Below are 21,815 nucleotides of genomic sequence, written 5' to 3' on the forward strand. Positions count from 1 at the left end.
ACCTGGCAAACGTCATTTTGCCATGTATATTATTTCCAGTAAATATTTTTTTTTATTTCAATAAAAATAACCTTTCTACTATAATAAAAAATAGGGGCTAATCATAGAGGGTGACAATTAAGGGTTGTATGTATTTTTATATAGTCTATTATAAAAAAATAAAAACAAAAAAATTGTCTAAAAATTAAAAATAAACTTATTGGGGTGGACTTATCACTTAGTGGATTGAAATATTGATAGTAGCCGATTCTCAGTTTAACTGAATATGCATTTCAGAAGAGTATGGGAACGAACATTGTGGCACGAAAATTATATATATATAGAGAAAGAGATAGATAATAGAACAACTGACAACTAGGCACACGGATCGCGTGACGAGCCATCATTAAAAATAATTGACACAGTATGCGTTATGACGTCATTACTCAAAAATAACCGGCCTCAATCTATATTTCACTCGTCTATTTTGGGATTGTCCTCGCGATATTTTGAAATATATTTAGACCTGCGTTTCAGGTACATATCAAATTGTTCATGCCGCGAGTTATGTAATCTAATGTCAGTTAAGTTACATATAGTACACTTCAAGGTAACAAATTGAAAAACATGAGATTTGGTGGGGATAATAAATGAGCCTTTTATTTTTCATCATTTATAAATTGTATATAACATTCTCGTTTCCGATAATGTCCAATAGATCGACTATTCTTAAAAGGTAAGAAAAGAGTCAGTTAGATTAAAGAACCCTTAAATAAGTCCATTTTTTTAGACTAGAGTCGCAACCCTCCTCCCCTAATTTTATGTAGGTTATCAATTCTTGTTGAGTTGTTGTATCAACTCGCACGAGTTAGGTTCTCTACAAAAAATCCTTAACGGGCCTGGGACAAGTGCTAGACAGGCTACTTATAATAAATTTACGATATTTGTTTTAAAATAAGTGTTGTTTGCCATAGTCATTGTTTGCCATAGTATGATTAGCTATTTTAAAAGAGTACCGAGAGTTTTTATCGGCTTTTTCTCTCGGCCTACGCCCTGTCTTCTCTGCCGATGAGTAGGGATGTCTGCGAGATCAATTAAATGACGTGGAAAAAATGATATTACATACTTTATTTTATATAAATCTTCGTATGTTATCCCACTATATACAAGATGTCTTTAACGTAATTAAAAATAGTCATAAAACCTTTTACTTTTAAAAGTTTCTTTAACTAATAAATTAATTCGTTATTTTTACATAACTGACATTTTGAGTGCTTCAGCAGTCGCAATAGACATTTCACAATGTGACTAAAGAACTTTTAATTTAATGTAGTAATAAATCAAATAAAACATTATAATATATACGTTTGATACTTTCTGGCTTTAAAGGAGTAGTGACTAAACTAGCTGCTGAATGATCAGATCCTTTTCATAATTTTTTTTGATTATTGTTATTTTGTGTGTTTTGTTACTAATAAATGTTATGTCTGTCTGTCTGTTCGTTGGCATTTCAAATATTTAAAGTTTAGATCACTTCCGAAAACGGCTTGATATCGGTAGACATACGGTTGTAATCTTAGTAAGTTTTTCTAGGCTATTCAGTTTTATGGAATTATTAGCTGTTTATGTTTTAAGACAAAAGGATCATACTATACGAAGCGTTTTATTTAGCTAATAGAGTATTTACAATATCTCATTCTGATAATATTATATATATCACCTTACTCCGCTTGCTTGCCGGGCCTCTGATGATGGAACTAGATACTATATAGTTCCATCATCGAACGTCAAGGCATAATGCAAAATTCCACCTGTATCACCTCGACGTCTGTCGTTCCACAATTAAGCGATTCTTATGGCAATTTTTGACATATAGATATAGCGACAAGAAAAGATCGTACCAATTGTTGAAAGGCCGGCAACGCAGTTGCAAGCATTCTGGGCATTAAGAGTGTCCATGGGCGGTATCACTTAACATCAGGTTAGCTTTCTGCCCGTACATAAAAACTATAGTTGTTTGTTTACTAAAGTGTATAGTTTACTAAAATATTCAATGTTTTCCGTGGTTTATTCAATATATAGTAGAACAATCCGGAAAGTAATTAAGTTATCATAACTGTGATAAGTTAATTAACTTACACGCTCGTTCGATGTACCGTTCAGGTTTACGTAATAAACACATGGGAATACATTTTATCAAACATTAATTAGTTGTGTTCGTGTTTTCATATCGCGGTATTGCGTTTAAAGGAAACATAAAATATAGTCTTATATTATTATCTACATATCTGAAAGTTTCTTGCGCCGCTGTTTTTAAAATATATTGTGAAGCAAGTTCCACAATGCAAAATACAAAGAGTTTGTGCAAGTTTAAAATAGTGGCACAAACAAACAAATCAAGAAGAGGGCGGGGCCAAGCGTAGCACTAACACGCAATCAGTGTGCAGATCTTTACAATACTAGCGGACCGACAGATGTTGTCCTGCATATTTCAAGCGATTACGCTATTAAACTAAGTATGAAAGTACCGACTGCAGCGCCTTTTACAGGCTGATGTGTGAATCTAAACCGTCCAGGAAGCCACCCAAACGCGTAAAAAAACATTCATTCAAATCGGTCAGGCCGTTTAAGAGGAGTTCAGTGACATACACACGTACAGAAGAATTTTATATATATATATATATAAAGGTTAGAGAATAATAAAAATTTTGTATGTTATCAGCAATCTAATGTACTTTTCAATTCACCATAAGAATGCTTCACTTAGTAACAAAAGCTCAATTTAATTCCAAATATATTATTAAAAATATATATTTTATATTAGTATATATCGAAACTTCTTGATTTAGTCCTGAGGCTTGTGAGCACAATAGTTTCGTATCAATACAATGTTTTTGACAGTTCATACAATGGATTTTCTATGCAATTTGTATAGGTTATGTATTCGAACTTTGTACACTTGTTTAGTTACAAATACTCTGAACAAACGAGTTGCACAAATTTTACATAAATATAGCCTAAGTTACTTTTACTAGGTTACAATACTGTTAAAGTATTGTTCGTCTTGTAATAATCTATGATTGACAATCGAATACAAGCTTATAGCTTTACGGTCTATTGTGGAATCAGCTACCTACCGAAGTCTTTCCGAACCTATTCATTTTACAGTCCTTAAAAATTGAGCATATCTTATAAAAAGGCCGGTAACGCAGTTGCAAGCCCTCTAGCATTAAGAGTGTCCAAGGTATCACTTAACATTAGGTAAGCCTTCGGCCGGGTTGCCTCTGTTCTATTAAAAATATATTTGAAGTGAGACATAATCTGATTCCAGATGCAACAAATCTTTTAATACTTTCTCGTACGATACATTGTGAGGAAACCATTCTTAGACCTGGATTACGTACTTATTTGACTTTAAACGTCCGGGAGATTGAACCAATTTCTAATTAAGTCTACACGTAATTTGGACTAATCACAATTACCAAGAAAACGTATCACTTGTTTACAGAGTACATTGTTTACTAATATAATATTCAGGGTTAGCGTAAATCCCCGTATCGTGAAACGTCACTTTTCTGAAAATATGTACTATACGTCATCGATTCGAAAATATAACATTCAATTACGAAATCAAAAGTAAATTTATTTATACGTTTACCGGATAAGACGTCTTTGCATTAGTTTTAAATATAATTTTAACTATGCCGTTAGCATGGCCAACAAGTGACCATTGTTGTACAGAACATGAAACACTTGACGTAAAACATTATTATATATATTAACCATATTAGTAAAAAAAAAATTTATACAAAAACATACATAAAGTGTGCGTTAAACAAAGTTACAGTCATTTATAATAGAAGGAAATGCCTGTTTATGTGAGAGTGATGAGTGATAAAGGTAAGACCTGTGTTACAGGTCATCATCCACCACTTCGGATCGCAAGAAGGACTTAAAGCATAGTGTAAATTTATGCTTAATAAACAACTATTATTATACATGCATAAGAGGTTGCAAGATTATAAAAATAATTATATTTAAGGAAACCACATGAAGTATGTGTATGTGTATGCGTGTGTCTGTGCATGTATTGTTTGTGCGTAATTTTTCTCAAAATTAACAATTTTTATTAACATATATTCATAATAATTAAAATAGCCAAAGTTCATCAAATATTTTATGCTTTAAAATTAAAAATCCTTCCGGACAAAATGAATTATAAGAATAAATAAAAAAAATATCAACCAAGTAGTTTCCGTGTTAACAATATAATTTATTATTAGAATTGACTAAAAACTCTTTATACACGGACTTTAAACTGGCATTGATACGAAAAAGCAAAAAAGCGTTTGAGAAGTAGTTTTTGCTGAAGTACAGTAATCCATCAATATTATTAATCTGCAATAAATTGTTGTCCTTTACATAACATCCATTATTCACCAAATGGTCAAAGCTGCAGAACTTCGTCATTTGCATCTAGAAATCACTAACTCCGCTGGTTCTGCACCCCAAAATGTGCCTTGGCATTAGACGAGAAACTTCTACTCCTTCCTTTTACTTAGATATAGACATAACATCTATTACTAACTAAACACACACACAGAAACACATAAAATAACAATAATCAAAAATAAAAATAAATAACAATAGAGCGATAACAATTTTTTTTAATGTTCACATACTTTACGCGGGTATATATTAAAGAAGTTTTAAACGTAGTACTCGTGTAAACCAAATACAATCAAATACTAATTAATAATGTTATTAATAAAGTTGTGTTTAAGTTACGAGTGAATCGAAATTAGAAGTAGAAGAAAATCCCCGACCAATTTTCTCCTTCACATTTACAATCTTATTTCCTTTAGATCAGCGTAGCGTAATCAAAATATACCTATCAAGTCTCAACGCCAATTACTTAGTCATAATATCCACATTTTATATTACTCAAAATAATATCTTAAGGGAAAATTTAGTGTCAATAATTCGCGGTAAGCATCTATAAGACTCAGACTTAGAAAAGCAGACTCTAAATGCTATCGTCACTATAATTAATTTTTATTATTTCTCATTAAAGTGCAGCGTTGGCCTAGTGGCTTGAGCGCGCGACTCACATCTCAAAGGTTGTGGGGTTAGTAGGTTTCAGCTCTCCAACCTTTTCAATCGTACGGCAAACATCGTGAAAAACCCACAAGCTGAAGACCAAAAAAGCCGGCGTGCAACAAGTACTTCACACTTGAATATTAAGACAATGATTATTACGAAGAATATACAGGCATCTTGAGGCCAAAAGCGAGAGTTATAGCGCCACAGACTTTTTTATTATAATATTTTTGCTTTTCCTATTCTAAAATATAAGATGATTGATATTTTATTGATTCTTAATAATATTTTATCTAAATCCTAATATTTGTTGCTGAAAATTTCTATATCTATATTAATATTAATCAATATTAATATACACCACAATAATGTTTTACACTTAAATTCTCCAAAGTTTACGTTTTCTTCTCGGGTTCACCAATGTAAGACTGACGAAGTCAACATTAGTAACGTTCTACCTTTGTCTTACTTCAATAAAAAAATCAGTAATAAAATATATATAGTGAACATGAAACAACAAGGCAAACGGTTATAACTACTACACACTAGTGCAATATTATTGTATGACTGAACGATGTCACTACAAAAATATGACAAATTTCAATCCAAATCCAATCCTAAAAAAAATACGTAGGTAACATAAAGAATGATAATATTAAAAATGCCAATTAAAAACTCTCAATTGAAAAAAAACAAGTTTAAATTATCATAATGCGTATATTAAAATATCGTAAGAGATACTGAAACAATTGTTCGCATTCATGTAAACAATCTTATTATTATTAATCAATAATCTTAATTTTATTTTGCTGTTATTGCTATTAGCAATTTATAAAAATCCTAATAAATAAATTATGTAAAGGCAACAGGTATGAACTTCATCATTAAGTAGGCATAAGCATAATCATAATAAGATTATGCTTTCATTAATATTTAAGACAAATAAGTATTCACCGTGATTATAAAATGTATTAAATAGTGAAGAAAATTCTGGTTGTAGTATAAAATTCGACCAATCGTTATCGGCCACTGATATACACGTTATATGTCATTCGATATAAAACTTATACTAAAACGTGATTTACTCCAATATTTGCATATCAGCGAGGCTACAATTGCTTCTCAAAATATAGCTGAATGTCACAGACGTATCTTGGAATTTTCCACGGCTTGTGTACAAAGCAAATAGGCTCTATTTATCTTAATCCGCATTCGTAACCAATTACATTTAATCCGATGCTTAAACAAAGGCAATACAATCTAATGTTCTATCAAAGCATTTTATTTTAGAGAAATACGAAGGGAGACGCGTATAATTGTATATTTTAGGACCAGAAAATTCTTTCATGACGCACATGCAACGTTGAACTTTGCCATAATTAATTAATATCTAATGTGTAGACTTGTTATTTTTAAAGGCCATTACTTTCGAGAGAAATTCAGTCGAAATTTATATGTTTAATATATTAATTCAAGCGTATACAAAATCTGTAATACCTGTTATTCACCGGTGTTTTATAGGGCAGGTTGGATAGCCGTGAACTGGCGAGCAGTTTAACGTGTTACTAAATAAGATCAATGCATTGAATTGGAGCTTAGTTATTTAAACAAAATCACCTGATTTCTGACATTTCTAATGATTACTGCATTCGTTCGTTGAACTTATAAGCATTAGGTTAAACGATAAAGGTTCGAAATCTTCCAAATTCCGCCTGTAAAAACTAAGCTCCCAGGCACCTCTCCTCATTCGAATTCTCTTCTAACGAACGCTACTTATATATTCGGTAGTGTGAATATATAATGTAAAATAAATAAACCAATCATGTATTATTATCTAAGAAATGCCATCTAAAGGGTGTGAAAAAAAACAACCATGTATTTAACCGCAATAGCAGATTAGACAATTTTCTACAAGGAACAAATAATAACAACCATTTACCAGTCAGTCGAGAAACTCCGTCAACAACAAATACTTAGGCTAAAGAATTTAAATGTCAGAAAAATATAAACACGAGTAAAATGTTTATCGCGATCATTGGAATTTGGCAGCGAGAACATGGACGAATTACGATCTGGTATCTGTTGTTGTAAATAAAGTTGTTTATATACGCTGGAGCTACAAATAACAATACTCCTAATTTCAGAATGATTGACATTAAGAGTATTGTTATGTCCATTAGTGGCGTCAAATGTTTTACCAAATTAAACTAAATTAAATATTATCAGTAAGGAAACACAACAGAAACATCACAAATATAAGATATATACAAAAATATATATATACAAGTTCATTATTATTGAAATTTCATTGAATAGGTTCACAGAAATATTTTTTAAAATACCAGGTATTTAAAGCAGTGTCGGCCTAGTGTCTAAGAACATCATCGTGGGGAAACTGACATCATAAAACAAAAAGTCGATGGCCTATGTTAATCACGGATGATGATGATTATCTCCTATCAAGAAAGATCACCGAACTGATACAGAAGACCCAGAACTAAAAGGTGCAGCCACTGGTTCTTTAAGTTCCGATTTACTTTACGCTTCAAATGGACACACGATCCCATCATCAATCTATCACAATGCGACAAATGCGTATCATTGCAATAATCAATTTTAATATAACGTATCCTGTGAATATATATTCACAATTAATGAAAACAATTGCGAACCAATAAATTTAATTTTGTTTTCGAAGTAATTAATGTTGGAATAAATTCTGCAACATTATGCGACAAATTGCAGACTGATTAATGAGATATTTATGGACGAATAACTCTTGAAAATTCACAAAATTAAGGGTTGCAATATATAAATAAAACAGAATGTATAAGTGACATATTATACAATTACAAGTAAAAATATTATACGCTGGAAAGTTTTTTTACATAAATAAACTTTATAGGGATTTTATAGTCTGAAACCAAGTAACGTTATGTCATTTACAAGCATCGGTAACTGTACAAGATGTCTTCAGTTTTACGTAAAAATAACTGACAAATTATTAATTGAATCTAGATAGCAAATAAAAATAAATAGAGTTGTATAATAAATTTGCAATCCCGGAATAAAAACAATCAAATATGTAATCTCAGATACGATATTTAACCACTTACTCCAAACACAGGAACACTGGTAATACTTTAGGTATATTCTAATTTTAAATAGTTAGTTTCTATATCCAAACACCAAGTCTGTATAAACTGTTAAAACTTGCCAAGTTCCGTGCAGGTCAACAAAGTCATATTTTAATTGCTGGTCTGTAACTTCATGTTATGGGGGCTATATCGTACAATATTATTATTCTGAATGTTTTAATTGGTTTGCTGAACAGAACACTAACAACGTCATAATAAAAGGACTGTTTATTCCCGCTGAGACGTAACGAACGGCAGCTCAGAACAATTGTGAATGAAAATAATACGTACCTTAAGTGATGCCATATCAGAAACGGAGCGGTGTGTTTGTATTGTCTCCAGCTGGTCCAAACACCAGTCGAGTTCTTCCACTGTTTCCAGAGCGAGCTTCATGTAGGCTTCATCTGTAAAAAAGTAACCAGAATTAATTACATTATTTTTCTAATACAATGTATTACAACACACAAAAGTTCAATTACGTGTTTTTACTAGTTCCGATGATGTTAACTCCAAGACTTTCAAATTGCCCCACGTGAACTTTTTGTTAGTAAAAAAATTTAACCACGTTTTTGAATAAACTACCTTGAATCATCTCCATCCAATAGTCCATAAATCTACACGTGTAATACTAATAGATGAAGGGTTGTAAATGATTTTTATCTAGAATACATTGTGCAAAGTTAAACTGTATATTACGCAATTAACAACAATAGAAGTCGATGACCCTGATGACCCTCGGCTGAGAAAAAAAATATGTAACAAGGTAATAATAGGCAAGCTGATCAATAATTGATTACTTAAGACATTAAATATTCAAATAAATTCATCATTGATGTAATTTAATGCTAATAACTTACTGTCCTATGCATCTTTAAATATCTGAGTTGAGCCGTTCTTTATCAGCCCGGACTGACTTCACGGGCTGGACATCTATTCTTTACAGTATTTTGGAAATAAATAAAGCCTATGTTATTCATTCTGGATCTAGTAAAAGCCATTTGAATTAGTGTTAGTGGACGTAAGTCTAAAATGCTAAACAGTGGTAAATGAAAAAATGGAAGAACAGTGTCTTCCCTTTAGTCTCTATGACTGTGAGTAGTGTTCTGGACACTTTCTTATGTAGAATATCGTTTTTAGTAAACTAAGTTAGATATATTAGTCTTAAGTTAGGCTAGATGTTTAATCATGTCTTAGTGAAGAGACAATGAATTCAAAAAATGTTAATCGTTCCCGCATTTCGTTAATTTCTAACGAAAATATAATTCTTTCCTGGCCATTATATTATTATTTATACTATTTAGTTTATAATTGACTGAATATTGTTCATGTATTTTACAACTACCACTACTATAATTATAATAAAAATAAAGTTTGTTTGCTTCTTCACAATGTTGCATTTTATTGTGTATTGTATTGTCCATCTTTGGTGGTTATTGCTAATAAGTATACGTATAGAAGTCCTGTGGTAACTGGTGCACCATCGTTTCATAGCGGACAGAAAATATATAAAGATGAGTATAACTATAATAAATAATCAAAATTAAACTTTTTTATTATTATAATTTCTTTTCTGCTTTACCAAAAAATTCTGGTAATTTTATTGTGTGCTTATATTATCTTGTATATGTTTTAAGTGTTTTAATTGTAATACATGTCAGGTGAAAGATTTTGTAAAATATGACGTAGATTTAGAACTATGTATGATGTGGTAAACTTTAATAAATAAATAAAGCATTGTCATATCACCCGTTAAGTGATAGTTATACCGCTCAGGTGAGCCTCCCGCTCGTTTGCGTTCATTAAAAAAACCAACTAATAATAATTATTATTATAAGTTTCGTCTCAAACATTAATAACCTCCGATTTTTCATTGCCTATTTACACGAAAAAATCTTGTAAAAAAGTACTCTCCACTAAGTATACTTTTAAGACACACTTTACTACCCAATACCATTCATAAATATGTCGTTTTTCGGCAAAGTCTATCCTACGGTCTACAGCTGGGAACCCTGATACAAGTATCTATTACTTAAGGTCATGAGGGTAGAACAAACAACAACAACAAACAATTAAACAAATCTTTATTTTAAAACTAGCCATGAGCAATCAATAAATATAAAATTATTATCTCGATTTAAAATGTCAAAATCACGGTAATATGTCATGCTCATTACGCACTTTATCAGCTAACCTCTTGGTAAGCCAATATATCAATATTGATTGTGAAGAATTAATGCATAACCTCATATAGGTGACGATGCATCATGATAATGATGTGATTCAGTGTTCCATGTTATTTTGGCTTACGTTTTTTTTGTTGACAACACCTGATGTTAAGTGATTCCGCCCACCCATGGACACTGTCATTGCCAGAAGGCTCGCAAGTGCGTTGCCGGCCTTTTATAAAAAAGCCTCTTATCATGAAAGACCCGAAGTCGAATTATTTGGCGATACAAAGTTGTTTTTCCCATGTTCCTGAACCTTTCGAGGAATAGGAGTGTTGGTCTTGTGCTACTCAACCCTAAAGTTCTCTCAAACCTAAAAATCGACGGCATGTGTCCTACTTGTATATTAAGAGTAAGAAATAAGAAGACTTGTAGCGCCACTGGTTATTTTGTGGAACAACTATTTTTTCAATGAAGACAAGGTCAAGTCTTAAAGCACTTAGGGACTTTAATTTTTTTTAAATGACTTAATTCATATAGGTAACCAAGTACACTAATTAACTTCAATAAAAAGATGTTAAACTGATTGTAAAGCTTCATTGGTTTTTTCCCCAAAAACTATATACTATAAAAAAAAAATTATAAATGTATCGATTACCGCAAAAATGATTTTTATACAAGGCTTTATTAAGGGTCCAACTACTAAAAACTATTTCAGTGCCTCTTAAAATATTTAAATCCTTTTGTGACACACACAAAATCTATTATAACTAGATTATTATATCTCAAAGTATAAGTAAAATCTTATTCATTAATATATTACACAGTTTAATATTAAACGTGGGGTAAACATACTGATAAATGTAAGAAAATATAGTGTATAGTGTATGCTTTTAAAATGATGATTTTTTCTAATTTTTTAGGAATATGATATAATAATGTCAGCAGACCTGGAACAGAGGATATAGAAGCGCGTTTACTCAGTTTCTATAGTGAATTCAATACCAATGTTTTTGTATGCAAGTTAGATATAGTATTTATTACTATTAATACCTGTAGTGCTGAGGCAACCTTGGGATTGGACGGTACAAAAACTTATAATTGTGATCGGGATTGCTTGCAGTTTCTCTATTAGAAGTTGCAGAGGGCACTGGTTGGCATATGTCATGATAATAACAAACGTGTATCTATTATTAGATAATCCTTTAATGTAAAAGAAGGTCTATACTTTAATCTCTTAGTCTGTATTTAGTGTTACACAGAGATCTCGCAAAAATGAGAAGAGATTAGATTAACGACTAGAGTAGAGGACATTGATGAGGCAATTGAAATGTCGCTGGACCGGGCATATGACGAGAGATAGCAGGTTGAAATGGACAAATATTATTACAGAATGGCAACCACGAGACGGACAAAAGAAAAGAGGTTGACAGCGCAAGAGATGGGCAGATGATATAAAGAAAACAGGAGGTGCAACTTGGACAATAAGAGCTAACATTAGAAAAATAATGAAAGCAGCTAAAAGAGGCCTACGTGTCACAGGACATGCTGATCATTAGAACCGTCACGTCTGATGTATTAGATTTAGTTATGTTATGTAACTAAATATTCATTTATATTATACTCAATAAAGGCTTAATAATAATAATTGGTTTGGGCTGTTTCACCAGAACAAATCTCTAAAATTTAAAAAAAAAACTGTAGAGATATCTTATAGCAGTTTCTAACTGGGTGAATATATATTTTTATTAATCACTGCCTTATATGTAACATAATTATAAATTAGAGTTCTTAGTCGAGAGTTATTAACATCCGACACTTTATCATTATACTACGTTATAGCTTGTATTCTCAAACTGTTCATAAGATCATAATCACCATACAATGAGAGCTCTTAATGTAATGTATTTATATGCTAAAATCGTACACATTAGACACAATTCAAAGTCTCAACGTCGCCAACTGTAAAGTTCAAATAAGACTAAATTGGTGTCAGTGACATGTACGTAAATTAATGTAACCTTCGATCAAATTTTTCTACGCCAATCTAAATCATCTTTATTGAGAACATTACAAAAAATACACAAGCATTGTAAATTTTTGAAAAAAAGTACCCATAACCGATGAGGATGTCATGAAAGTGGCTGAAGCGAGAAAATAACATTTTCACGTATTGTTTTTACCTGTATCAAATATGGTAACACATAAATTCACAATTTCCTTTAATAACAGAACATACACCACAAAGTTACATTTTCGTTATTATAAATCACTAAATCAATGTGGGCGATAAGCAAAGCCTTTGAAAACTAAAATATAATTTAACACCCAAGACATAATTGGATGTGAATGAGTTTATCACGATTTGAGAATTGTTTTTTAAAATTGATATTTAATTCTATTTCAGGATATCCAGTAAAAATAGAAAAAAATATGAATTTTATAAAACTGTTATTGACAAAGTGTTTAGCTATTACAAAAATACGTCTACGACAAATATTTGTATATATAGTAGCAGGCTCTATGATTAAAGCGTTGTGGCGCCCCCTGGAGGTTACGCGCAAATAAAGAGATCTTTCATAAAAAAATTACACGTTCTATCACGGTGTTTGGTATCAAAGAAAACTAACTCATTTATTTACGAAGGCGTAAATTTAGTATCATAAGTTTACTACCATATGTGGTGCTCAACTAATTTTAGTTAATTTATTATTTTCTTTGATAGTTACCAGTTAGCCTGGATTAAATGATTTTATTTTTATCAATCCATCCAACTATTAAGTACTTAATATGTAAAGTTTTTTTTCTTGGCTTAAAAATTATATTTATAATTACTACGTCAGTTATAAGCTGTAAATCTTTTTTAATAGAGAAAATGAACATACATTGAATACAGCGACATCTATCGGCACAAATTCAAACTATCTAAATTTACGTAAGCCAATCGCGAAACCTTAGCACACCTAAACAATATGTAAAATTAAATAGATAATAGAATATAGTAGTAATAGTTTTTATATAGAAAAATATGGAGCGTCCGTGATTATAATAAAGAAAGATAAGATAATATATTATCTTACAGTATTTTCGTTATATCCCATAAGTAAGGTCCTAATCCTAATCCTTTACTAGTATTAGTACTTCTAAAAAACAATGAGGAATTTGATCATTTAAAAAGTATCCAGATCGGCGAAAATTTAATTTAAGAACTTTCAAATAATATATATAAGAAACCTCATCTACACCCGATGTTAAATGATGCCCATGATAGCCAGAAGGCTCGTCGCGTCGCGTTGCCAGTCTTTTAGGAAGTGGTTCGCTCTTTTCTAAAAGGACCCTATGCGTTTAAAAACTAATCGAAACGTTTGCTTGGTACTCGAAAATATCGTAGAGAAAATATAATCCAAGAAGCAATATCTATATTATGAAATACAATAAAACATTGTTATTCTAAGATAAAACAATTATCACAGATTATATCTGTTTACAGTTGATTTACGATAACAGTATCTATTACAACCACAGATTGTAGTAATCCAAAATCGTGCCTACTACTATTATTCAGGCACATTACTGCGTAGTGCAATTTATCACTTATCAAAACGAATAAAAATATTATTTTCTTTCTTCTTCTTTGTCATTTATTTCTAAGATAAAGCAATTGCAGTGCGATTTACGAACTTTTTGGTCGAGGGTTATACATTAGAGAAGATAAACAGGGGGCTGAGTCAAGATGCATTAAAAGGTAAAAAATCTGTATGAAACTGAGAGTTCGTATCGACAAAATTTCTTTCAAAGCTTTCATTATTTTATTTACTAGAATGAGCGCTCATAAGCCCCAGGACGGGTTTTATAGATATATTTTTAATTATTACTATTCGTTTATTTCATTGAGTATTTGTATTTATAGGTAACTAAGCTAAGCTAAGCTGATCACTGATCAGCCTGACGCACGCCGTCAAGTTTTAGGTCAAGTTTTAGAGCAAGCGTACACAAATAAAGAAAAACCCATTAGTCCATGGTTTAGAATCGTGCGCTTATATAATATTAATAACTCTAACTATTTTGATAAAGATCACACATACAAAAAATATTTCCAGTCCACGTCTACAAAAACTTACTAAATCGATGAAAGCAATTATTACTTTTAACGAGCATAACAACTTGTATCGAGTTAAAAATAACGTTACACGTGTGTAAAACTTAAAAACCGATTCAAAATAGATTTCTGTTTATTTTCAGCGAATCGAGTGATTTCCCACAATTCTTTATATTTAAGAACAGGCTTTATTTCCCAACACCCACGTTGGATTACCGGAATTCAATCTCACCTCCTTAAGTATATTTTTTCTTATTTATCCTTAGACATTTATTTGAACTTGTCTTGAGGTCACACTTGGAAACGAGTAAAATGTATGGATTGATTGACAATCCATAATCGTTCGAGAAATACAGGAAATATACAATGAAAATAATTTCACTTAATATTGATTGATTGTCAACCATCTTTTAATTTGAATTGTATCTGATTTGATAAGATCCCATTGAGAATTATCAACCTTCCAACTATAGATAAACGTTTTTACTATTGTATTTTAACTACTTAACGAAAAAATATCTACGTTCCGTCAAAACAAATGTAAAGCACAAATACTCATAACCATGCCTGTTGATTGCAAAATCAGAGAAGTTTATTTTAAATTGTAATAACACTTTTTTTTATTGAACCTGGGCCTCTCCATTTCAGAGAGCTTCCGAGTGTATTGCCAATCTTTTAATCATAATAATTTATTTGCAACAATATGGTATACAAATGTTATGGTTATAAAATCTAAAGTTCGCGTATTCGGCCACACCTTAAAAGGAATTTAACATAGAAGTTACATACATTATTAGTCATATCGTTATAGTCAATTCTAGTATTATTCGTAGTGATAAAATATCACATTCTTAAAATACGAGTATATTATTTCGTTATCAAATAATATTAATTATAATGTTTTACGCAAATAATAATTAATAGAATTATACATTTTTCCATGTCGGGAATTGGTACGCTCTATTCATTAAGTACCTAAGTCGAATTGGTTCGGAAATACTTTAGTGGATACCACATAGTGGTGGTGAAATGGAAAAACAGCCTTAAAAACGGTCAGTTACGGAAGGACGAACGTGGAGGTGATACGGGTGGAATTTCGTATCTGCCTCTACATCCGATGATGAAACAAACGGACTACTTTTTTTGAAAAAAAAAATAGTATTAGTAGTAGTATTTCTGGCATTGACCTGCCTTATCACTCGATTTCAGCTTCAGGTTCATTTATTGATATGTAGTGATAAATATTTACTTGATAGCAGTACGGAATGGAGAAAAAATTTCTTCTTATAAATCTTATATGTATCTATGCTAGGACTTTAGGTATGGCTTGAAAGGTATATAAGAGAGCTATGACAACAATTTTTTCAACAAAGTTGATAAAAAAAATCTGCCTAGATTTTGATTATGTGATTTTTATTTGTTGCATGGCGATTCGTTAATGTGATATTTATATTGTTGTATCCATACTACCATTGTATTAGTCATTAGTGTATTGTTTCCATAATATTTGATTTGTTTTCCATTTAATAAATGAAATCCAGCCGTTCGAACAACCGTCTAAGGATAAGCTATACTAGTATTGTCTTTTGTTAAAATAGCTTTTACACATTAAGAAAAACCCTTTTTGAACGGATTAAAGGTATGTATTATTATTAAAAACTTATAATTATTTACATAATTCTAAATTTTAAATTTTTTCCGACGTTTCTCGTGCTTTTCAGCGTCCGTGGTCACGGTGACTGAAGACAAAAGGTGTTAAATGTCAAAAGTATCACAGCTGCCGAGAAAGTTGTTTTATCTGTATTTATTGCCCCGAAGTTGATATCGACTAAAAGACGGGTTTTTTTCCAAAAATGACAGAGGACACCGTTTTTAATAATAATACATAGCTTTAATCCGTTCAAAAAGCGTTTTTCTTAATAAGCTATACTGTTTATATGATAAATTCGATATTTACCTCCAGAGTTGAAATTTTTTTGCTGAGGAGTTGGAGCTGTAGCTGCGCCCGACGATCTCCGAGACCTGGAATTATAATACAAATTCATGAACAATTAACCGACACTTTATTAAAATATTTATGTTTCGTAACTTCGTAGTGGCGAGGATGAAATTCATGTGAATGAATTTGGAGAAGGCCTTCACTCCGAAGGTAGATTATTAATGTTAAACATAATGACAAGGACTTAATGTAATCGAACGTAGTACTCAAATAAAGGTTGGCGCGTTAGAGAAAAATGATGAGAGTAAATTTTTTCGATGCCACCGTCACAAAAACCGACACCCTGAAGTTATCATAGTCAACATTTTAAAATAAAAAATGTTTATTTCTTTAATGATGTAGAATTTTTTGTGATATTTAAATAATATAAAACTTTCAATGTATTAAATATATTTTTTCTATTGTTAGTGTAATTTTTTCTACAAACTTAGAATAAGGCGAAAATAATAACTTTTTAAAGATTTTTATCTTGTTACGCCAAAGAAGTATAACTTCTAACGCGTGTACATAAGTAGACATACACTTTTTTATTTTATAACTTACAAAATTCGACATCTGTTTCATTAATTTTTACTTTGCAGAATAAATCAAATCATAAAATCTGGAGCTATAAAAATGATACATTGTTTTCCTTATAATCATATGCATTATAATAATTAAGATAATTAAGGACATATTGTCTGATAAATAACTATGTAGGCGTTGCGGCGGGTATCATAAATCAAGGTTGTGTCGCCTACATATAACAATTATAAATACGTTTTGCCGACGGCTTAAATTCTCTATCTTTATTGAGTTGTCAAACAAACTTGATAGTTATTCTAAACCTTATTTGGGTTATACTCTTATAAGGGTAGTACATATGGTATGGCGCCTACAATTAAATTGTAAATTTTTGGAACTCAGGTACAGCAAGCTTGCAAGTAATGAATCCATTGTTAAAAAGCATAATAACATTATCAATTTCAAGATGTCTAGTAATCTAATCCTACCAAACCCCGTTTTTGCAAAGAATTTCTTTCCATTCACGCAATAAACACTTGCTCGTAAAGGCAAACATAGTGAAGACTGAGAAAATTAACGAAGCGTATAAGACACAAAAGACTAATCATTCAAAAAAATAACAATAATTTATTAATTTAGGTAACATATTAAACATACATAGAGGGAGGGAGATACATATTAAATGATTCTAATTTTATATTTACTGCCAGTTCTCAAATCAAGGGCGTAGAACGGACGAAAAGAACTTGCATTAAAACTCTCCGCCACTCTTTTTAATCGCCAAGTTTTTTGTTTTACAAAATGTTTGTAAGGAGCTGCCATTACACTTACTTCGTAAACTAAGAAATTTATACAAATGACACCTGTACTGAACAATCACAATGCTCTTATTTACAACAATAGGTCACAAAAATTTAAATAAAATTAGTTATAAAAACATTTTTAAAATCACATTTCCCAATCTCTAACGGGAAATAAAACACTTGTCTGGTATAACAGAAAAATATGCTCCTATCGCGGCGCCAAGCTGTCTGTCAGTGCAGACGTAGCCTAAGGAAAGGGCAATATAATCTTCAAATGTCATTTATACTATGTAATTGGGTCGGCACTTACGTTTGTAAGCAGTGGACCGTTTAATTAATATTTACTGACGAATTTACGCTTAATTTGGCTTTGCGTACGCACTAAAGGAAACCAAATATACTCATTTGGATTTATAAATTAATAATATATAGTTATACTTAAATAAAGCTTTTACTCAAGCCTCTATGCATTCTAACAAAGGGCGAATCACCGAAATAGAGGCGGATTTGCCGTCTTTGACGCAAAACCGTTCACCGTGACCGTCAATTGAGCTTAAACTGAATAGAAGAGGAAATTACAAAACGGAGCTTTCTTAGGAAATTGCAAATGGTTATTTATATTATGAAGCTCCTCTTTTTTCAGTCGCATTCAGTAAACATCGAATGTTCTTTGTCTATGTAATTTATAGATCCAACCGTAAAAGAGGCCACTTCGACTGATTTGATGAAAATCTTATTGTAAAAGAGGAAAGGTTTTTCTGTCTATTTGAAAGGCTTTCATGTATCAGTATGAATGAAATCCCGTATTGAGGAAACTAAACGTAATATACAACCTAATTTTATTTTATTTATTTACATTGGCTAAAGTTGTTGCAAAAAATATTATTTTCGAATAACGAAATATCTATTAATAAAAATAACTTCTTTATGACCTTATTTTTCGAAAAATGGTCTACTATATGCAACTTTACAGAAATTTGTTAAATAAAGTTAAATTAGATAACGTTTAACGAAAGGCTTTTATTATCATATAAATTAATACAAATAATACCATTATTTCATTTTACCTTACTAGTACTAAGATTATTACAGAATTTCATTTATTATAATATAATTTTTACTATCATTGTTAAACGACATGCTATCCCTACTCCGCTGGAGAAAGTACTCTTCGAATCAACCGTGGTAGGGACAAGAAAAAGAGGACGCGTAACTGAAAAATGTGACGGTAAATTTATTTCAAACTTCAAAAATTTAAAGAGAGGAATTTATGTATTTCTAACTTAAATTATATAAAACACATAATAAAAAATCTCTTTAATTATTTCACTAATTTCCTTCTGTTCGTATCAACATTCATTCAACGTTCGTTATCCAAAAATTTCCTTAAAATACCAAACGTATCCTTATATCTCCTAATGTGTAAAACTATTTACAGGATATCCAACTGATATCCCCATCAAAGTCAAAAGCATTATAGAAGTACTTACTTAGAAGCGGGCACATTGGTGAGGCATAAAAAGTTGTTGCGTACACTTCGCAGGCTGGCTAGGACCTGAGCGAATGGGGTCACTATCAAGTCTTCTCCATGGCTGTGAACAAAATTATGGCAAATTAGTTTTTGATATAACCGCTCATTTATAGTCAAATACTATGTCAGTTGACAGAAAAGTCGAAGTTCGAAAAAGGAAGTGTTTGAGTATGATGTTCTCTTTAGGCTTCCAAGCATTGTGTTTGTTAACAAATACACACTAAGTAAGTCCTATTGAGAAGATATACCCCAACTTAAGAAACAAAACAAATTTCATCAAAATAAGTTTCGCCTTTCAAGTTGACATTTATTTGAAGCTGGTTGAATTCATGAAACAACTATTATGTTACTTTATATTTTCTCTTATTATATATAATGGAAGATGAGTAATGTGTCGCTTTGGCAAATAATTGATCACAAGCAAAAATAACGATTAGTCAAAGTCAAAGTAAAAAACATTTATTCATACAGGTAAGACAATGTACACTTATGAACGTCAAAAAAAGAAATATACATTAAATGCAATCTAATTTTACTGCCAGTTCTCAAATTAAAGGTGTAGAAAGGAAGAGAAGAACTGGCAATAAACTCTCTGCTACTCTTTTTAATCGCCAAGATTTTTTGTTTTACACAACGTTTGTAAGGAGCTGCAACTGCTTAAGCAATCAGATCCAAATATAAGATTATAATATATCCTCAATCTCCGAGCACGTACTGATTGAAACAGGTATACATATACATCTATCAACTTCCTGATTAGTTCACGATCAAAGTTTAACAACAGTTCAAAGCCAATTTACGCCTTTGTCCTTCCATTAATGGTTAAAGTAGAAGCTTAAATTTATGAATATATATGTTTCTTATATATTCGTTCTTAATGAACGTTCAATTTCATTTAATAGTATTTTTTCGTACCAGCGTAATTTGTACCAAGTTTCATATTATTCACATAATATGGAGACGCTCTGATTTAGACGCAAATTTTCCAGGGTATCATACCAGGATACCAATTTTTACGTAATTCTCTGCTTCCGCGTGCATAATGATAAAGTAGTATATTCTAACGCTTTTGAGTGTTATATGTTAATAAATTGTACTAAATCTAATCGTGACAACACATTCATAAATCAATTAAGGCTTACATAAGACATGCTTAAGAGGGCAGGAGATTAGTTTAAATAAACAAGAAAACACTATGTTACCAAGCAAAAATTTTGTAAAAACATTTTAATTTGAATATGAAGCAACAATTTGTTTACACGTTGTAATCAGTAAAAAAAATATCATAACTAGGGATTAAACACGATATTTACTTAGGCCTAATTTATCTATAAAATATTTATAATAAATAAATATAAAATCAAACGATTGCTTCCTTATTAGCGGCACTGATAATTATTATTTCGACGATAAAAACGTTACCAAGCGAAGTTTTACATTTCTTTAAATCATACGTAGAATTTATCGTAGCTCGGGTTACGAATGCTACAATCTTGAAATGTAGCGGCATTCGAGGTGGCATTTCACTTGTCTTTATACATACAGATACATACACCGCAGTATCTCAATTAAGGACAGTACGTAAAATAAGGAGGCAATTGAAAAGTTGTATTATTTTTTAAAGTGAAAGCTCAATTACACTGTTTGCATCACATATTAACTTTAAATACGACGGTTACTTAGTAATCAATGATATTACGAACCCTATGATTTCACGTCTGACTTAAACCTATAAACAACGACGTAAATTATTTTCGTTCGAAGCGTAAAGGTCGCAGAATCGCTTGTTAGCTATCTGCAAATCAATTGAGTCACTGAATATTGCTGCACAAAATAATAATTGAATAAATATAATAATAGATTTCACCGGCGGCAGCTCTAATAATCGGAGAAATATCCGGAGGGTGATTGGCCAACGGAAAGATGGATCGTGTCGGGTATTGCGATTGGAGTAAAACATTTTAACCAATCACAACCAAACGAAACTAACCATCACTTCGTCCTTAATTTAACATTGTCACCCTCTGATCTCGTAAGGCCTCTTGCTAATGAAAGAGTAAAGACATTAATAGGGGTATCTTAATTAGACTTTTTACTATCCACGAGCCATGGTAATAGGTAATAGCTCGTAAAGAACAATGAGACTTTCATATTAATTTCCCTTTTTTTAGTATTAATAAAGATGAATTAATGCATAATTAATGTTGCGTTGTTTTAAGTTTATCTGTTGCTGTGTTTCCCGTTCGATAAGGGCATCCTGTTGTTTGTGTGACCATGTGAAAATAAAAATACACAATTCGATTTATTGGGACTATTTAAATTTAATTAAATTACGGGTATGTGAAACAGTTTTCTAATATGCAATAAAATAATAATAGTCAGTCCTAATAAAACCTATGTATTAATGAATTTATATATATTATTGTAAGATCAAGTCTTCAAGTACGATATGTATTTATAAGTTAAACAGTTGATACCTGACGTTCCTGCGTGACATT

General features: G+C 31.1%; 1 protein-coding gene across 10 annotated transcripts in view; it reads right to left on the reverse strand.

Annotated features, from left to right (window-relative positions):
- The window catches only part of LOC123706971 (cAMP-specific 3',5'-cyclic phosphodiesterase, isoforms N/G), a 273,282-nt gene that overhangs the window by 22,427 nt on the left and 229,040 nt on the right, over positions 1-21,815 (reverse strand). For all 10 annotated transcript variants that reach the window (XM_045656672.1, XM_045656671.1, XM_045656669.1 and 7 more), the window contains 3 exons: positions 19,277-19,378; positions 16,438-16,502; positions 8,508-8,620 (listed from right to left, as the gene is read on the reverse strand). In XM_045656672.1, the coding sequence (XP_045512628.1) occupies positions 8,508-8,620; positions 16,438-16,502; positions 19,277-19,378 (280 nt within the window). The remainder of the gene's footprint in view (positions 1-8,507; positions 8,621-16,437; positions 16,503-19,276; positions 19,379-21,815) is intronic.

This window comes from Pieris brassicae, chromosome 3 (assembly GCF_905147105.1).
Source record: "Pieris brassicae chromosome 3, ilPieBrab1.1, whole genome shotgun sequence".
NCBI classification, from domain to species: domain Eukaryota; kingdom Metazoa; phylum Arthropoda; class Insecta; order Lepidoptera; family Pieridae; genus Pieris; species Pieris brassicae.